This window comes from Podarcis bocagei (assembly GCF_964188305.1).
Source record: "Podarcis bocagei genome assembly, chromosome: 6".
Taxonomy (NCBI): Eukaryota; Metazoa; Chordata; class Lepidosauria; order Squamata; family Lacertidae; genus Podarcis; species Podarcis bocagei.
In genome coordinates this window covers 3,972,158-3,989,316 of record NC_138130.1, presented here as the reverse complement: position 1 = coordinate 3,989,316, position 17,159 = coordinate 3,972,158, and the positions used below count along the sequence as shown (strand labels likewise).

The 17,159-nt window shown below is 42.8% G+C and overlaps 1 protein-coding gene across 3 annotated transcripts in view; it reads right to left on the bottom strand.

Annotated features, from left to right (window-relative positions):
- Positions 1-15,904, bottom strand: part of TDRD3 (tudor domain containing 3) — a 61,871-nt gene extending 45,967 nt beyond the window's left edge. Inside the window, exons 1-3 of one of the 3 annotated variants that reach the window (XM_081198351.1) lie at positions 15,789-15,904; positions 4,838-4,922; positions 2,497-2,562 (exon numbers count right to left, since the gene is read on the bottom strand). In XM_081198351.1, the coding sequence (XP_081054477.1) occupies positions 2,497-2,562; positions 4,838-4,922; positions 15,789-15,829 (192 nt within the window). In that variant the 5' untranslated portion in view covers positions 15,830-15,904. Of the gene's footprint in view, positions 1-2,496; positions 2,563-4,837; positions 4,923-14,911; positions 14,933-15,788 lie in introns of those variants that run through there. The other 2 variants (XM_081198349.1, XM_081198350.1) reach the window with 2 other exon arrangements.
- Positions 15,905-17,159: the final 1,255 nt, after the last annotated feature.

Below are 17,159 nucleotides of genomic sequence, written 5' to 3'. Positions count from 1 at the left end.
TCACCGCGGGGCCTGCAGTGCCCCCGAGCCACGCCTCTCTCCTGGGAGAGACATGGTAGCTTGGGCGTGCTCAGGCTCCGCACTGCCCCTACGGTCCGCCTGCTGCCTCCCCCCAGCGGCAGGGCGGCTAAGTGGGAGGAGGCAGGCAGACTCCGGAGGCCTTGCGGTGCGTTGCCGCCCTTGCCCAGCCCCATGTGCCCGAACGGCATCCTCCGCCACTGGGGAGAGCTAACCCATTCTTAAAGAGGCGGCGATTTTTGCAGCAGCCTGCTGGCAGGGAACAGTTGACTGAGGCAGAGCTAGCACAGGAAGAAGCACTAGCTTCCCGGTTTTTCCAATATTGTGTTTTCTGAATACCATGCACAAGATCTGCAATATATTAGAAGGTCATTTTTTTATATAAAACAAAAACAAAAAGCGATATCATGATTTGATTAAAATTTCAGTATCAGGAGACTATCTTTTTGCTTGTTTGGCCTCCCTCCCTCCCTTTGATAAAAAGGGAGATTGATGGGATGAGAGCTGGGGGGGGGGGGGAGAGAAGATTTAGATGGCTGCCGTATGCTGAAATGGGAGGTTGGGTACTATGTGAGAATGATGGGGAGGGTGTTTTTCAATAAGCAGTGCAAGCAAAAGTGTGTCTACTCACAAGCAAGCCCTACTGAATGCAATAGGGCTTACTCCCAGGAAAGTAGTTAAGTTGAAGACAGTGGGGCCTACGCATGCACAGATTCCACTGGCCGCTGAGGTGAAATGACACCAAAGCCAGAGATATACAGGACAAAATAGAGTTGACAAAAAACACCCACCCACTAGAAAACCTTCTTTAACCTTCAGAAACAATTGCCAAACAGTTGTGGCGGAAACTTCTGTGCTGCTAAATTCAACTATTAAGTACAGCAAGTGGGGTGGCTGAATTTTATTCTGGCTCCTAAGAAGCTATTCTCCTGGTTGCACAGGAGAGCTGGGGGACATTGGCCTTTCCTCAGGCTCATTCTAGCTTGTGTACATAGCACTAAATCATTGTTTAGTTTAAAATGTGAAGCAGTTCAATATTTACAGGCTGTTTGTACAGAAGAATCTGCAAAATTATGTCTGTCCCAATCCTAAAACCTCCTTGTTGAATTTACCAAATGATTCATTGTCTAAGCACAATTTATCTCCCTCCTCTAACAAATGGGTCCATCTAGAGGCCATCTGACCCACAAAAGTGCAGCTTATACTTTGGCACCCTGTTTTTTCAGCTTCTCACCTGATGGTTACACCCATTAAACATATACATTTAATTACAGTGGTACCTCGGGTTGCATACGCTTCAGGTTGCAGACTCCGCTAACCCAGAAATAGTGCTTCAGGTTAAGAACTTTGCTTCAGGATGAGAACAGAAATCGGGCTCCGGCAGTGCGGAGGCAGCAGGAGGCCCCATTAGCTAAAGTGGTGCTTCAGGTTAAGAACAGTTTCAGGTTAAGAACAGACCTCTGGAATGGATTAAGTACTTAACCCGAGGTACCACTGTACAGAGCTAAGGCTTCTAAAAAAATTCGCTTAAACACCCAGCACTAAAAAGACAAGAGAAGATCTAGTCTCACCGTCAGCATAGCAATATATTAAAAAGATCCCTAATTTTGATTTGTACAACCAAACAGATATTAAAGATATTTGCAGAGAAGACCAAAACTGCTAACCTAAATTGATTTCAGCACTTAAACCTAATATTCCAACAATAATTTGGAAAAAATGCTAACTGCGCATAGTTTGGATTAGCTCTAAATTTGTTCAAACCCTTCATACGCTGAGAAGTATCAGATTTCCTGTTTAAATACAATAACCATTTAACTCTACTCACCATAAGGCACGCTGTTACATTATCTGTCACATATGCTGAAGTTCAACATTTTTCTTCAAATTTAATCTAACACAGCCATCTTGTGGCTGAAGCTTGTATATCATGATTCTAAGTTCCGTGAAACTGTACTGTTACACCCTAGTTCTCGTTGTTCCGACGAGGGTGGGGATGTGTTTGGGGCTGTTTCCCCCACCTGCCCGCATGTGACATCATATGTGACGTCAGGTGTGGGGCGGGTAGAGAAGTGGCTGGATTGGACAACTCAATCACAGCAGGAATAAAGTTACTACCCAGCTGACAGCGAGTGAGCTCACCTTGCTGGTTTAGCTGTGCCACCAAGTTCCCTAGATCACTAGATAAAGGAACTAGATCACACAGCCGATCCATGCAGCATGCAGGACTGTCATCCTGGTGCCTAAAAGCTAGCTCTGTTCCCAAGCACCTGACAATCAGCTGGCTCCCAGGCACCTGAGAAAACCTTGCAGGAGACTTTGACAACCCACCTGTTAATCACCTGACACCAGTAGCCCCTGCAGGGATGATGCCCAGTAAAGGGAGAAGGGAGAAATAGAGAGACAAGTTCAGCTGGAAAAGCTGCAGGAATACAAGTACTGTATGAACACAAGTACTGCAAAAGCCAGCAATTTTACCTTTTCCACCTTTCCGCCATTGATGTCACTTGGAAGGAACTTCTTCCCAATAGCTCTTAAATCTGTCTGAAGTCAAAATAGAAATTAAGTTTGAGTACTGTTTTCCAAAATAGATACCAGAAAGAAAGTAACAATTCATAAGAAATAATTTATAGTAAGAAGTAATAACAGTATTTCACAGTCACGCATACTGGTATATATACATACCCATGAACAAAGTAAATATTATCAAGCTCATGATTCTCATACACAGCTCTTAAACAAAATAATCTTTTATGCAACTTAATGCAAATCTTTAAAAAGGAATAATCCCTACTTAAGAAGAGTAAAATAATGTTATAAAAAACTTGTTGCCTTTTTACAGAAATTACAGTTCAGACCTCTAGCAGCTATGTGTGCTTGGTTCCCTCCACATTTCCTAATGGTTTCTAAGATCCAGCTGTTTTAGTCTACATTTACTTGAAGCAGGTTTTGTATGTCATATCCTTTAGCTAGCTGTTACTGATATTTTTATTTTTATTTAGAATGGGTTTTTTTAGTTAATTGTTTTATACACACACATACACACTATTTCATTGTTTTATGTTTTTATTGTGTAAAGCACATTGAGATGTTCACTTTTAAAAGGAAGTATACAGTATTTTTAAAAAATGAATATTACTACCCAAGACACTGCAACACTCAGATTACATTTTCTTCCTATAAACAAGCAGATGCACAATAGAATTAAATGATTTATGCTTCAAATTTTTGTTTTAACTTTGAACTAAACATTTATAGTATTGTTCCAATAGCTGACCCAATGCCAGAGACACCACTCGTTTTTAAAAATAAAAATCATTAAATCTCTGTGGTTTAAATGTTGGTTGTTTACCTGCACACCCTTTACAATTAGGATTTACATAACCTTCATTAGTTATTTACATAACTATATTTTGTTCATCCACTGTATTAAGCAAGTTTCTAGTATGCATGGCTGCAAAAACTGTGGGATCATGTAGGTGGTATTATTGAATGAAATCTAAAGCATCCTGAAAGGAAGCAGAAATGACAAAGGAGTTGTGTACATGGGTGCTAGACTATTTTCCTGCTGACTGCAGTTCCTTATGCTATCCCTCTAGAACAGATTTGCAAGATGTATGAGATGCACCAGCAAAATATGGGTGAGGAAACCCAAAGGGAATATAATGAACACTATAAAAGACTAAATATATATAAAAAAATTGTCCAGTAGCACCTTAGAGACCAATTAAGTTTGTTCTTGGTATAAGCTTTCATGTGCATGCACACTTCTTCAGATACTATAAAAGACTATAATTCTAAGGAGAGAAAGAGAGAAGGCATGACAGGGTCTTTAGTCTTCCATTCTGTTTCCTTAAATGTCTGCTCATAGATTCTGACTATCTGCTGGTTAATGATAACATATGCTTAGTCTATTACCTGAATATTCAACGGAGACAATACAGTACACTAGCACAATTTTTGTTGGTATAAAAAAATTTGCTGTGCTGAAGAGGTAATTTTAAATAAAGCCAAGAACCAGAAAAACTATTGCTTGCCTAGTATAGAAGCATGAACAGAAGGCCACAGTTAAATTTTCAGAGAACACATAGTTAGTAATTGATATACTATACAGAATTATTCTTACGAAATACGAAGAGAATTGTATGAAGCACTAACAAAACTTATAAAAAAATGCTTATATAACACGGATGCAGTCAACACCGATAGTTCTACCTTGTTCCCTTTGGGAAGAAGCAGGAGAAATAGTGATTTCAAAGAATGAACCATATCACTATTGTTTTCTATTTAACAATATTATGGCAGAAGAAACTGCCTCCAGTTATATCCCCAGGTAATAGACTAAAGAATGCCTATACTTCTATAACAGAAATAGTATTTCTAACTTAATTTATCCAACATACTTAAGACCAAAACATAAAAACAAGGTAGAATATATACATAAAACAGCTTCAATCAACTTCTATTACAGATGGAAACCTGTTCTTTAAACCCAGCAAGTAAAAACAAAATTGCAAAACTGTATTTCCATAACTCAGAATGGAAATTAAATCTAGCAATTGTTATTGTGATGGGTCTATTTTATTCCCTTTAAGACAACAACTCAAGTCACCCACCCTAAATAATTACTAGGCAAAACTTTAATTTGTATAATACTATTCTAATCTATTTTGGGGTTTTCTAGTAATTATTTTACAATAATAGCACCTTTAAGAGCTATGGTATTTCATTTTGTATTATATCAGCCAACCCATAAGCTAATGATTACAATAAGTGACAATTAACAAGACAATTATGAAAGTTCACATATGCTACCTACATTAAGTGCAATCAGAATAATGTCGTTTATGTTGACTTTGTCAGATGAATTTGTGCAGGCTTCAATTCCTTCATCTGACAGGTACCTATTAAAAGAAATGAAAAATGTTGATTTAGTATACAGATATCTCAAATGAAAACATCCCAAATCCTTAATCTATCCATGAAAACATTTTTAATGCATTTTAAGTTGTACAGCAAGTTACAATTTCACTGAAGCAATTCTGGGATGTTAAACTGTTGCACAGTAAGTCTCCAAAATACCAGATGATGAGGAGAACAAAGGAGAAGAACTCTTGTCCTCCTAGTTTGCTTGTGAGCTTTTATGGAATGACTAGTTGGTCACCGATAGAAGCCTTGGGTGAGAGCCAATGTAGCAATGTGACCTCTCTCCCTCCCATGAGCCCCACAAGTGACCTCCAAAGATCTGCTCTGGAGGCTTATGGGACTCTATGAAACAGAGTTTAATGGCCTGGGGAGGTGCTGAATGAGGGAGTAAAGGAACAAAGTCCTGTTGCACAAGCACATAGGTAAAGTAAAGGTAAAGGGACCCCTGACCATTAGGTCCAGTCGTGCCCGACTCTGGGCTTGCGGCGCTCATCTCGCTTTATTGGCCAAGGGAGCTGGCGTTTGTCCGCAGACAGCTTCCAGGTCATGTGGCCAGCATGACTAAGCTGCTTCTGGCGAACCAGAGCAGCGCATGGAAACGCCGTTTACCTTCCTGCGGGAGCAGTACCTATTTATCTACTTGCACTTTGACGTGCTTTCGAACTGCTAGGTTGGCAGGAGCTGGGACCGAGCAACAGGAGCTCACCCCGTCGTGGGGATTTGAACCGCCGACCTTCTGATCGGCAAGTCCTAGGCTCTGTGGTTTAACCCACAGCGCCACGCACATAGACACATAGACACATAGGCATAGACAAGCACATAGACCTCACTAAATGTGGCTCATTATGCTGGACATTGTCCTGAAATAACAAAGCCATTCTTATTTTCTAAGTAATTCAACCAAGCATTGTAGCAGCTGAAGCTAATTCCTTTGCTTTCAAAACAACTTAGTTGTAAGTAACTTTGACCTGATTGTTCCAAGATATTCAAGAGCAACACCCTCAATTAATATGAACTTGATTATGTATTGTAATGCAAGGTTGATGCCTTTACCTTTTTTGCCAGGTTATCAAAATATTATTTACTGAAGGTGTTCCTCAGCAAATTCTGATGCCTCAACAATACCCTTACCGTTCCATATACAATATTCCCAAATACTTATTTTCAACCCCCCACCCCAATTTCCTGTTTTGAAGGGGAAACAATATGGTGGATCACCATTACGATAATGGTAAAGACCAAACAGCCATGCATAAAATTCTACTGATGTAGCAGGGGTTTTCAGTTCAGCCTCTTGAACTTCCGGAAAAGACACTCCTTAAAAATCAGCTGGACAGGAAACATTGGGTGCTGCACAATTAAGTCTTACTCACTGTAGATGTACTGAAATTAATGGTCCTAACTTTTGGATACCACCCATTACTTGTCCATGCAAACATGAACCTATCGGGTTCACAAACACCATTGTTTGTTTTTAAACCATGCCTTTATTGAAAAAGAAACATTTTCATGCAACTTAGTCAGAAATAATAAAAAATAAAGCTGAAGCCTGATAGGAAATTTGTTTTCTACATTCACACGTTACACTAAATGACAGGTGAGGAAATGGATCCAGCCAACCCTCCAAGAGGTGACTTGGCTCAAGGGAAGAATTAGAAGTGCACTCTGGATTATTTTTAATTTTTACAGTCTCAGCTTGCACCAAGTCACAGACGCAAATATTCCTGCTGAAAACAGGGAAGGGATTCAATCCCAAATGCATGCTGTGCTTTGGGTGGGGATCAATTTAACTCAGAAACTCTGGAGCGGAGCCAATCCCAGCAGGGCTTATAACTACAGTGGTACCTCGGGTTAAGTACTTAATTCGTTCCGGAGGTCTGTTCTTAACCTGAAACTGTTCTTAACCTGAAGCACCACTTTAGCTAATGGGGCCTCCCGCTGCCGCCACGCTGCTGGAGCACGATTTCTGTTCTCATCCTGAAGCAAAGTTCTTAACCCGAGGTACTATTTTTGGGTTAGTGGAGTCTGTAACCTGAAGCGTATGTAACCTGAGGTACCACTGTACTATAGTGCTAAATTTAAAAGGTGCTGAATTCAAGCTCTGCTTGCAGAAGATCATTTAGGAGCGCACTCTAAGAGTAACACTACATCCAAACCAGTAGCTGTAAAAAGAACTGCATTTCCCCCAAAGCTATCTTCACCACTCTATTGAATTCCCTGCCACACACACACCCTTTTAACCATTAAGTAGGTTCAGAAGACAATCAGAACATGGCTTGTTATTTTGAAGTTTGGTATACACACATGCAATAACTTCCTTCTATACGTCAAGCTATCAGTTATATAGCCACTAGACATTTAACAGCTACACAAAGGAGTAAAAAACTTGATTTTGCTGCCTGCCACTGCCGAAGCAAAGGGTTGCTAAGTATCTGGCAGGCTTTAGCACATGGGATGAGCAGTGTTTGGCTTAGTTGGTCACAACTTGAGCAGGCTTACCAGCTTTAGATCAGAATTAAGTACATCCTCTACCTACAAAAATATTTATTTATTATATTTATAAAGTTAAACAACTTTAGTGCAGGGAAGTGCACTAAAAACAAAGAATGAAAATAAATATTAAAAATATAATACAAAACAATGATAGGAGTATGAAGATTTATTTCTGTCAGATACACAATAAGGATGAATCATAATTTTGAGAACCTCAGATTAAACAATTTGTCTGTTTAATCTGAGGTTCTAACTCTTTTAATGTGGAAAAAAAGTATTTATCTGATGCTGAAAAAACTATAAAGATGGTGCCAGGTAAGCCTCTTGCCTGAATCTACTTCATAAATTGCTGTCACCAAGATAGCCCTCCTTAGATGTCACCTTCATCTGCTGGGGAACTTAGAGCAGGACCTTCAATAAAGATTTTAAGGAGATACACACACACGGTGAAAAAAGTATTACAAAGCCTTGGCTTTTCTGAAGCCAAGCTCTGATTTGGACCCAATTTGAAGCAAAGCAACATAAGCTGAACCATCCTGCTTTCTAAAGCAAAATCCAAACCAATGTAATCTTTGTTGTTTTAAAAAACACACACCTCGAAGCAGTGTGCACCAATGAAAGAAAATAAAGTATAATAATAATAATAATAATAATAATAATAATAATAATAATAATAATAATAATACTTGCAACAATAATTCATAATGCTACTCAAAAGTATTTTTGTTAATGTTTTGAAGTAGGAACTGGACCAACACTAAAATATGGAATGATGTAATTGAGGATGTCACTGAAATACTGTAATATACTGTTTAGTAAATAATAATAACATACAATATGCTGTGCTTACATCTTACTTTCAACCTGGAAGCAAATTATACTTAAACAAAGCAAACAGAATTTTCTTGTCTAGGAAACATCACAATGTACAACTATGGAATCACCACTTGGTGGAACTATTGCTGCATGTCAAGTCCTTGTTCCTTAAAAAATAAACGAGTGTTTTAAAATTGGGGGAGAATGTCCAAGTATAAATAAATAGTTTTAAATTTAACACTAGTTTTATGGAGTTGCATGTTTGAGCAGAAGAGTGCAGCTAGAATATGTATTTTCGATTCCATTTCAGAAAGTCTATGATTTATGCAGAGCAAAAGCATGCAGGCCAACTCAACAATAAGCTTCACTGAATTCTGTGGGACTTGCTCCCAAGAACAGGCACCTACAATTACAGCCTAATTGTCTTAACACATTATCCACAAAACACTCAAACCTACTTGACACAATAATTTCCTATACACTCACCAGCATTAACTAGAGCCAGGGGTAGGCAACCTAAGGCCCATGGGCCAGAAGAGGCCCACAGAGGCTGTTTAACCGGCCCAAGAGCCACCCCCAAACTGAGCTGCGCTAAACTGGCGCAGCATGGCACAGGGACTCTCTTCCGCAGCTCCAGAAATTGTTTCTGCGCATGCCCAGACACCGGAAATCACGTCTGCGCATGCCCAGACACCGGAAATCACGTCTGCGCATGCCCAGACACCGGAAATCACGTCTGCACATGTCCAGACACTGGAAATCGCTTCTGCGCAGGCAAGATTTTCGGTGTCTGGGCATGCACAGAAGCTATTTCTGGCATCGCGCTGCGCCGGCCCACGGAGGATCTCTGTGGGAGTGATCCGGCCCATGCCTGGTAAGCCTTGCCAACCCCTGAACTAGACTATTATGTGTGGCAAGAACAGCACATAAATGCATGTTCTATGAGACTTCCATCAGGTCAAAAAGGAATAGGGGAACCAGGGAATACTTGGGTGTTAGAATAATGCATTTGTATAAAACAAAAATATAAAATATAGCACATTTTACTTTTGGGGCTTAACATCTTACAAAGGCAGCTTACAATATCATAAGAACACAATGAATACACCAACCACTGGTTGCACTGCTGTTGTGCAAAGCACTGCCTGCTCAGAGACACAAAAGCCCCTCTCGAAAGGCGTTCTTTTGGCTTTTGAAGAAGTTTCTGACAAAGACATTCGCTTGATCTCACAACCAAAATCTCCTGTACTTGATATATTGTTTTAATGGTATTGTCTTATTGCTCATTTTATTTATAGGTGTTTATATATTAATGTTTTCGTGACCTGGTTTTCTATATTTTGTAAACCACTTAGAAACCTAGTTTGGCATTAAGCAGTATATAAATTAAAACAGGAAAGTTGCTAAAATTGACCTTTTAGAGCACAATTACAGCAAGGAACATTGTTCTATGTACGTTGTGGTTTATGCAAGAGATGCACTGGATGCTCACAACCTTTGTGTACAGTGGTACCTCGGGTTACATACACTTCAGTCTACATACGCTTCAGGTTACAGACTCCGCTAACCCAAAAATAGTACCTCGGGTTAAGAACTTTGCTTCAGGATGAGAACAGAAATCGTGCTCCGGCAGTGCGGCGGCAGCGGGAGGCCCCATTAGCTAAAGATGTAGATGTTAAATAGAATAGGGCATTGGTTATCAACCAGTGTTCCATGGCACCCGTGGGCAACACTGGCCTCCATCTCTCTTTCCTTCCTTCCCTCCCTCCTCTGATGCCCTCTTGCATCTCTGCCTCCCAAAGGCTTGCATGGCTGTTTGTTGCAGCAGCCCTGGCTCTGGGCTGGCCAGGGGGTGCTGGTTGCCAGCAGCTGAGGAAGCAAGCAAGTGGATGAGGGAGCCCAGCCAGTCTGCCAGCCCTTGCTGCTGGGAATGGACAGACAAGTGGGAGGCCGGACAGGCAGGCAGACAGGCGCCGTGCTGGCCTTTCTTGTGCTTGCTGCGTGCAGTGCCTGTCTGGGAGCTGAGTGTCCAGCACTGAAGGGGGGCTTTTCTGCCATGCAGGCCCAGCTGCTGCCACTCAAGGTGAGTAAGGTGATGGCCTCACGTTCACTTTCAGCCAGTCTCTGTTGGGCTGCTAAGGCTGGGGACATCCTCTTCCGAGGCCCCTGTATGAGGCACCTCTTTTGGGCGGGTGGCTCAGAGACCAGGGGTGGTGGCAGCGGCTGCCTGGAGGACTCCCAAAAAGAGGCGAGAGGAGGCTGGGGGAACACTCCACAAGGGAGGCTGTTTGAAAAAGGGTGAGGAGCTACAGGCAAGGGTTGACATAACTGGGCTCCTGAGCCCCACAGGGGTGCCGCACAAAGATTGCAGTCGGTCAAGGGAGCCATGGGCTCAAAAAGTTGAAAACCACTGGATTATGTGTTGCATGAAGAATGGCTTTCTTGAATCTTCCAATGTTCAGCTTCATTGAATGTCCAAAAGTTCTAACGTTATGAGAGAAAAAATTCTCCAGCCACTTTCTCCATGCCAGACATAATTTTATAAACTTCTATCATGATACCTCTTATTCCCCCTTTCTCTAAACTAAAAGTTCTGAACACTGCAACCTTTCCTCATAGAGGAGTCGCTCCATCCCCATGATTATTTTGGTTGCCCTTTTCTGAACCGGTTATACAATATTCTTTTTGAGGGGAGGTGACCACAACTGTACGCAGTATTCCAAATGAAGCCGCACCATAGGTGTGTATAATGGGGTTAGGAAACGGGTGGTTTTATTTTCAATTCCTTTCTTTAAAATCCCCAGCATGAGATTTGCCTTTTTCACAGCTACAACACACTGAGTATACACACTGGTATTTACCTAATTTTAAGACATGCTAAGGAACAATTGGTTGTTATTATGTCTTCATATGTAAAACCACAGAATTCAAAGAGGCTGCACTTTCTTTTTCCCATGACTGTAAACAATCTCAGAAAGCAATAAGCAAATAATAATAATAATTTATTTATACCCCATCCATCTGGCTGGGTTTCCCCAGCCACTCTGGGCGGCTTCCAACAAAAGATTAAAAATATATTAAAACATCATAAATAAAATAAAATTCCTTTCAGTAGCTCCTTAGAGACCAACTAAGTTAGTTATTGGTATGAGCTTTTGTGTGCATGCAACTTCTTCAGATACACTGAAACAGAAGTCATCAGACCCTTATATATAGTGAGAGGGTGGGAAGGGGTATTACTCAGAAGGGTGGTGGGAATGGGTGATTGGCTAATAGATGTGGTAAACCTGTTGACGACTGTTAATGACTGCAATTGGTCCTACAGGAAAAAGCAAGGGGTGAGATGGCTAAAAACAGCTTTATCATGTATAATGAGATAAGAATCCAATGTCTCTATTCAGACCAGGTCTCTCCATGTTTTTAAGTTTGGTAATAAGGTGCAATTCAGCAACTTCTCTTTCCTGTCTATTTCTGAAATTCTTTTGTAATAAGGCAGCTACTTTGAGATCTTGTATAGAATGTCCTGGGAGACTGAAGTGTTCTCCTACTGGTTTCTCTGTCTTGTGATTCCTGATATCAGATTTATGTCCATTTATCCTTTGGCGTAGGGTTTGGCCTGTTTGTACAATATAGAGAGCTGAAGGGCACTGTTGGCATTTGATGGTATACACAATGTTAGAAGATGAGCAATTAAATAGTCCTGAGATGGTATGTTTGATGTTGTTGGGGCCAGTCATGGTGTTGTCCGGGTGTATGTGGCAGCAAAGTTGGCATCTGGGTTTATTGCAGGCTCTGGTACCAGTGTCCATGTTAAGTCTGGTTGTTGTATTATTGTGGGTGAGGAGTTGTTTAGGATTGGGTGATTGTCTGTAGGCAATGAAAGGTCTTCCTCCCAGAGCTTGTGAAAGAGAACTGTCATTGTCTAGGAGAGGTTGCAGATCTCTGATGATGCGTTGTACTGTTTTAACATGGGAGCTGTATGTGATTACTAGTGGTGTTCTGTTATTTTCTTTTTGGGGGTCTGTCTTGCAGCAAATTTTCTCTGGGTATCAGTCTGGCTCTGTTAATCTGTCGTTTAACTTCATCGGGTGAATATTTTAGTTCTTTTTTTATTGGGGTTTTCACACACAAACAACAAGAAAATAAAGCAATCTTTTACAATCAACATTTTAAGTCATCATATTTACACTGCGTGTCCTCACACTGCGTGTCCTTTTTAGTTCAAAAAAGGTTGGCTGTAGGTATCTTAGGTGAGAGAATCCAGGCAAATTGTACTGAATTCCAGTGTTCACATACACCAGTGTAATTCTATGTATCCAAAAACAAGTTGCCATATACATCTGTTAAATATGACCATACACTGCTCTAGCACTGTGAAAGCTTTTCAGGCACCCATACATTAACAAGTTTTAGAAGCTGTCAGCATGCAACAACCCACGCCCCAGGAAATGGCTGCGACTAGCCAGCTCAACCAGGTGAGGGTAGTCAAAGGGTCTCAAACCCTCAGTGACTTAGGGATTTCCCCTGCATGTGAAGACAGGCTCCTGCAGATTGGGCCGATGTGACCAATAGTGGATCCAACGGTCAAGAAGGCAGTTGCTGCATGTGCTGTAGAGAGAAATGAGAGGCAGATGGGGCTCATCTACCTCAGAAGGTAGCCCACCTAGAAGAAAGAAAAATCTTATCTTAAAAGTTCTACTGTCTTGTGGGTTATCTTTGGGAGAAGAAAAGGCTAAGGAGTAAAAACTACACAAATCCAGAGTGGAATCCCCAAGACAGTTGGATGGCACCTTGTATGCCTGTTTCTGGCAACTCTTGCAGCTGGTGCCAAACATATTGCTGTGCTTTCCTCCTTTGGACTGCATCAGTGAAGCCAAGAGATGGATCTTGTCATCTGGACAGTCCAGGACCTCCACACACACTGCCCAGGCTTGCGCGACAGGGAGGTGACTTTGGTGTTGCTAACACAGCAGTTTGAGTTCACCCCTGGAGGAACACTCTATTCTCTCTGAAGATGGGCACCAACACACACACACACACACACACACACACACACACAGAGCATTAAAAGAAGTACTGAATTAGTAACACAATGCATAAATGTGCATAATGGAAGTAAATATCAATTGTAACGTAACTTTTTTCAGATACAATAGCCCTCTTTTCAAGTTTTCATGGTCTATCCATATGTTCTATCAAAACATGGTGGGCACCTAGACTGTACTTGTTGGCCCCTCATCTCTGTATGTTTAATAAAAAGTCAGAATAGGCTTTCCTCATTTTGAGTATGTGATCATGAACCCTGGTCTGCACAGGGACTCCAAATTACCTGAGTATAGCTATACTGTATGCACAAAACCTATCTTCACCTTCTGCCTAACACATAGAACATGAGGACAGGGCTAATGGGTGGAAGTCTGCTCTCTCTGCACCTGCTGACCAAAAGTGTTGATAGGAAAAGTAAACAGTATTTATTCAAAATATATATAGAGTTCCTAATGCCAGTTAGCTCAGTTGGTTAGAGAGTGGTGCTGATAATGCCAAGGTTATGGGTTCGATCCTCATACGGGCCACCTGAGATTCCTGCATTTCTGGGGGCTGGACTAGATTATCCTTCAGGTGCCTTCCATCTAGGATGCTAATGCACAGCTCAATGCTAGAGTTAGTGGGTGGGAGCCAGATTGTTGTGAATGGAAGGGCTCCTTCCACTCCTGGAAGGCACTGAGGTCCAGCAAATGCTTCCCACTGGTGGAAGAGGGAAAGGGAGGCTTTTTAAAATGACTCCTTCATCCCCCATGCAGCCACTCGTGTCAGATGTTATCTCAAACCTCCAAATCTTGAAGCGGGAAGACCTGGTGAAGTCTGCCTCTCAAATCCTCTTCACCCAATGCTAGCTGAACTTCATTGAACATGATTTTGGATGCAACTCAGTTCAAAAGTGTGCATCAGCCCCTGATTCTCTATCAAAAGTCAACCAATGTAAGGGGTCTTCTCCAATAAAAAATAAATTTTCAAACAAAGCTTTAAATGCTTAAGTCATATTATTTTACACATTTGGCTACTGGGGGAAAATTGGTATAGTTATACAATACATAAAATTAACAGGGAATATGTTTTGTGCATCAATACAAGTTAAATAAACACGTTGCTGGCCACATGCCTGCCAGGTACATCATGCTTTCACTGCAGCTTACAAAATTATTTTAGAGTATATATCTAATGAAGAAGTACTGAAGGTAGACTTAAAAGCAAGTCCCCAAAGAATTTCTAAATTTTCACTCTAGTATGATCACTTTTTCTTTGTCTATTCTACTTGTCCCTGAACTCCTGGCGGGTTGGAAGTGAGTGGGTGAAGAGTTTGCCTATCACCTCTCTCACTCCAAATAATTAGCAACATTGCTTCACATCAGTGACCAAATATGTTTTCATACTGTTGTGAACTTGTCAACCAAAGCTGTCAACCTCGTGGTTAGGCCCAAGTACTACTTTAAAATATTAGCTTTGCTAGAATACTTTAGTATTCAGCATTTCACATTATTCAGCTTTCTTTACCAAAGCTGCTAAAGTAGAAAATGGTTTGTTTCAACAGTACATATACTGCAAGCAATGTAATTATTAGTTATAAATATAGCACTGAACAACAACAAATGAAATATACCTTGCAAGGTTCTTCAAGTGTACTTTCATTAATCTCTTAACTGTCAAGCTAACCTCAGCACATATCTGATGAAAAGTAAAGGGCGAGGACAGATTTCCACAGAAAGGACTAAAAAAAAATGCAAGCACAAATGCAAAAACCTTTAAATCGTGCCACCTTGATTTCCAATTGCACAGCAGCTAGTTTAATCATTTCTGGCCTAATCTTCACAAGCTGACAACAAATCTTTAGGTGAAAGAGTGTACTGCGTGAGGAGTAACAGAAACCTAGGTTCAAAAGCTGGGACAGCAGTTAAAAGACTGACATGATAGAAATGCCTCAAACTTCAACTTCAAACTTTGACTCATCAGGTGAACTTAAGCAAATCTCTTTTCTTAGTCACTACATCTATAGTATAGGAGATTGCACTACTGATCTGCCATACACAGTTGGAAGGTATGCTAAAATAAAGTATAGGAAATTCAATACAGGAGGCGACAAACGGCTGATAAGAATATTTTTGGGCGGTGAGCTGACAAGGCAAGCCTAACCCAAGTTCTGCAAACTTCCGAAAAGCAGCCCAGGTGCAAAGCGGTGCTGCCCTTGCGACCCCCGCCCCGCCGTCAAAACCCGAGAGGCAGGAACCCCGCCGGGCGCGCAGAGGGGCGCGATATCCCCACCCTCCTCGGGGAAGTTCCCTTCGCGACCAGCCCGTCTCTCGGCCTTCCCCCGACACACGGCGCCTCCAAGGGAGAACTGAATGAATGAACCAACAGCGGTGCGGCCTGCGGGGAAAGGCTGCGGCCCAGGAGGCCTCGTCAGGCAGGGGAGCCGCCAAGAGGGGCGAGAAGTCGCTGGGGGGCTGCCCTCCTCCCCCCCCCGCCGCCGCCCCACTCACCAGCCGGCCTCCGGGAGCGCCGAGGCGCCTCTCTCGGCCATGGCGCCTCCTCCTCCTCCTCCTCTCCGCCCCCCGCGGGGAGGCCCCGCCGCGCAGGCGCAGAGGCACCCGAGGGGGAGCACACGAAGCCGGGGGAGGGAAAAGGAAGAACGGCAGGCCCCCTCCCCCCTCCGCCCGCCCGCCCCTCCCGGAGCGCCGCTTCGCCGACCCTCACGCTGCCGGAAGTCGGGGAGTCTCCGGCGCCCCCAGCTCCGCGCTTCCGCTTCCGGGTCGGAGGCGGGCCTTTCCGGCGAGCGCGCCCTTCGGGACCGAGGCGCTTGGGGGGCGGGCGGAGCCAGGCAGCGCAGCCCTCAGAAAGGGGCCCCACCGGACACTCAATTAGCCTTTGGCTGAAGGGGGGGGCGTGTTGTTGTTTATTTTGTTTCCAGGTAATGTCTTTTTCTGCTTTTATACTGTAAACTGCTCGTGATCCTCGGGGGAAGGGCAGTATAGAAATGATAATACTACTACTACTACTACTAATAATAATAATAATATAACTACATGAATAAATGTAGTCCTGCCCTGTGTACCGCACCGTTCTTAAAAAGAGAGGGGAAAGTGGCTTGTGGTCCTGCAGCGTGAATGTGCTGATAATATAACAAGGTCAACAGATGCGGCTGAAATTGGGTGCAGAAGACCCTTCCTCCAGGTTGCTTGACCCGCTCCCTCTCAGACTCCCTAGTCCGCTTTTTCCATCACTGCACCAAGAAAGTGGAAGGACTCAGCCATAAAGGTTTGGGAGGCAATGAGACCACAGTCCGTGACTGCTGGGAGGAAAGGATTCAGTGGGGATGGAAGGGATCTTTGGCTTTTTTGTTATCTCCCGCTTGGACTACTGCAATGTGCTCTGTGTGAGGCTACCTTTGAAGGTGACTCGGAAACTACAACTAATCCAGAATGCGGCAGCTAGACTGGTGACTGGGAGCGGCCGCCGAGACCACATAACACCGGTCTTGAAAGACCTACATTGGCTCCCAGTACATTTCCGAGCACAATTCAAAGTGTTGGTGTTGACCTTTAAAGCCCTAAACGGCCTCGGTCCAGTATACCTGAAGGAGCGTCTCCACCCCCATCATTCTGCCCGGACGCTGAGGTCCAGCACCGAGGGCCTTCTGGCGGTTCCTTCATTGCAAGAAGCAAAGCTACAAGCTACAGGGAACCAGGCAGAGGGCCTTCTCGGTAGTGGCGCCCGCCCTGTGGAACGCCCTCCCATCAGATGTCAAAGCGATAAATAACTACCTGCCATTTAGAAGACATCTTAAGGCAGCCCTGTTCAGGGAAGTTTTTAATCTGTGATATTTTACTGTATTTTGGTTTCTATGGAAGCCG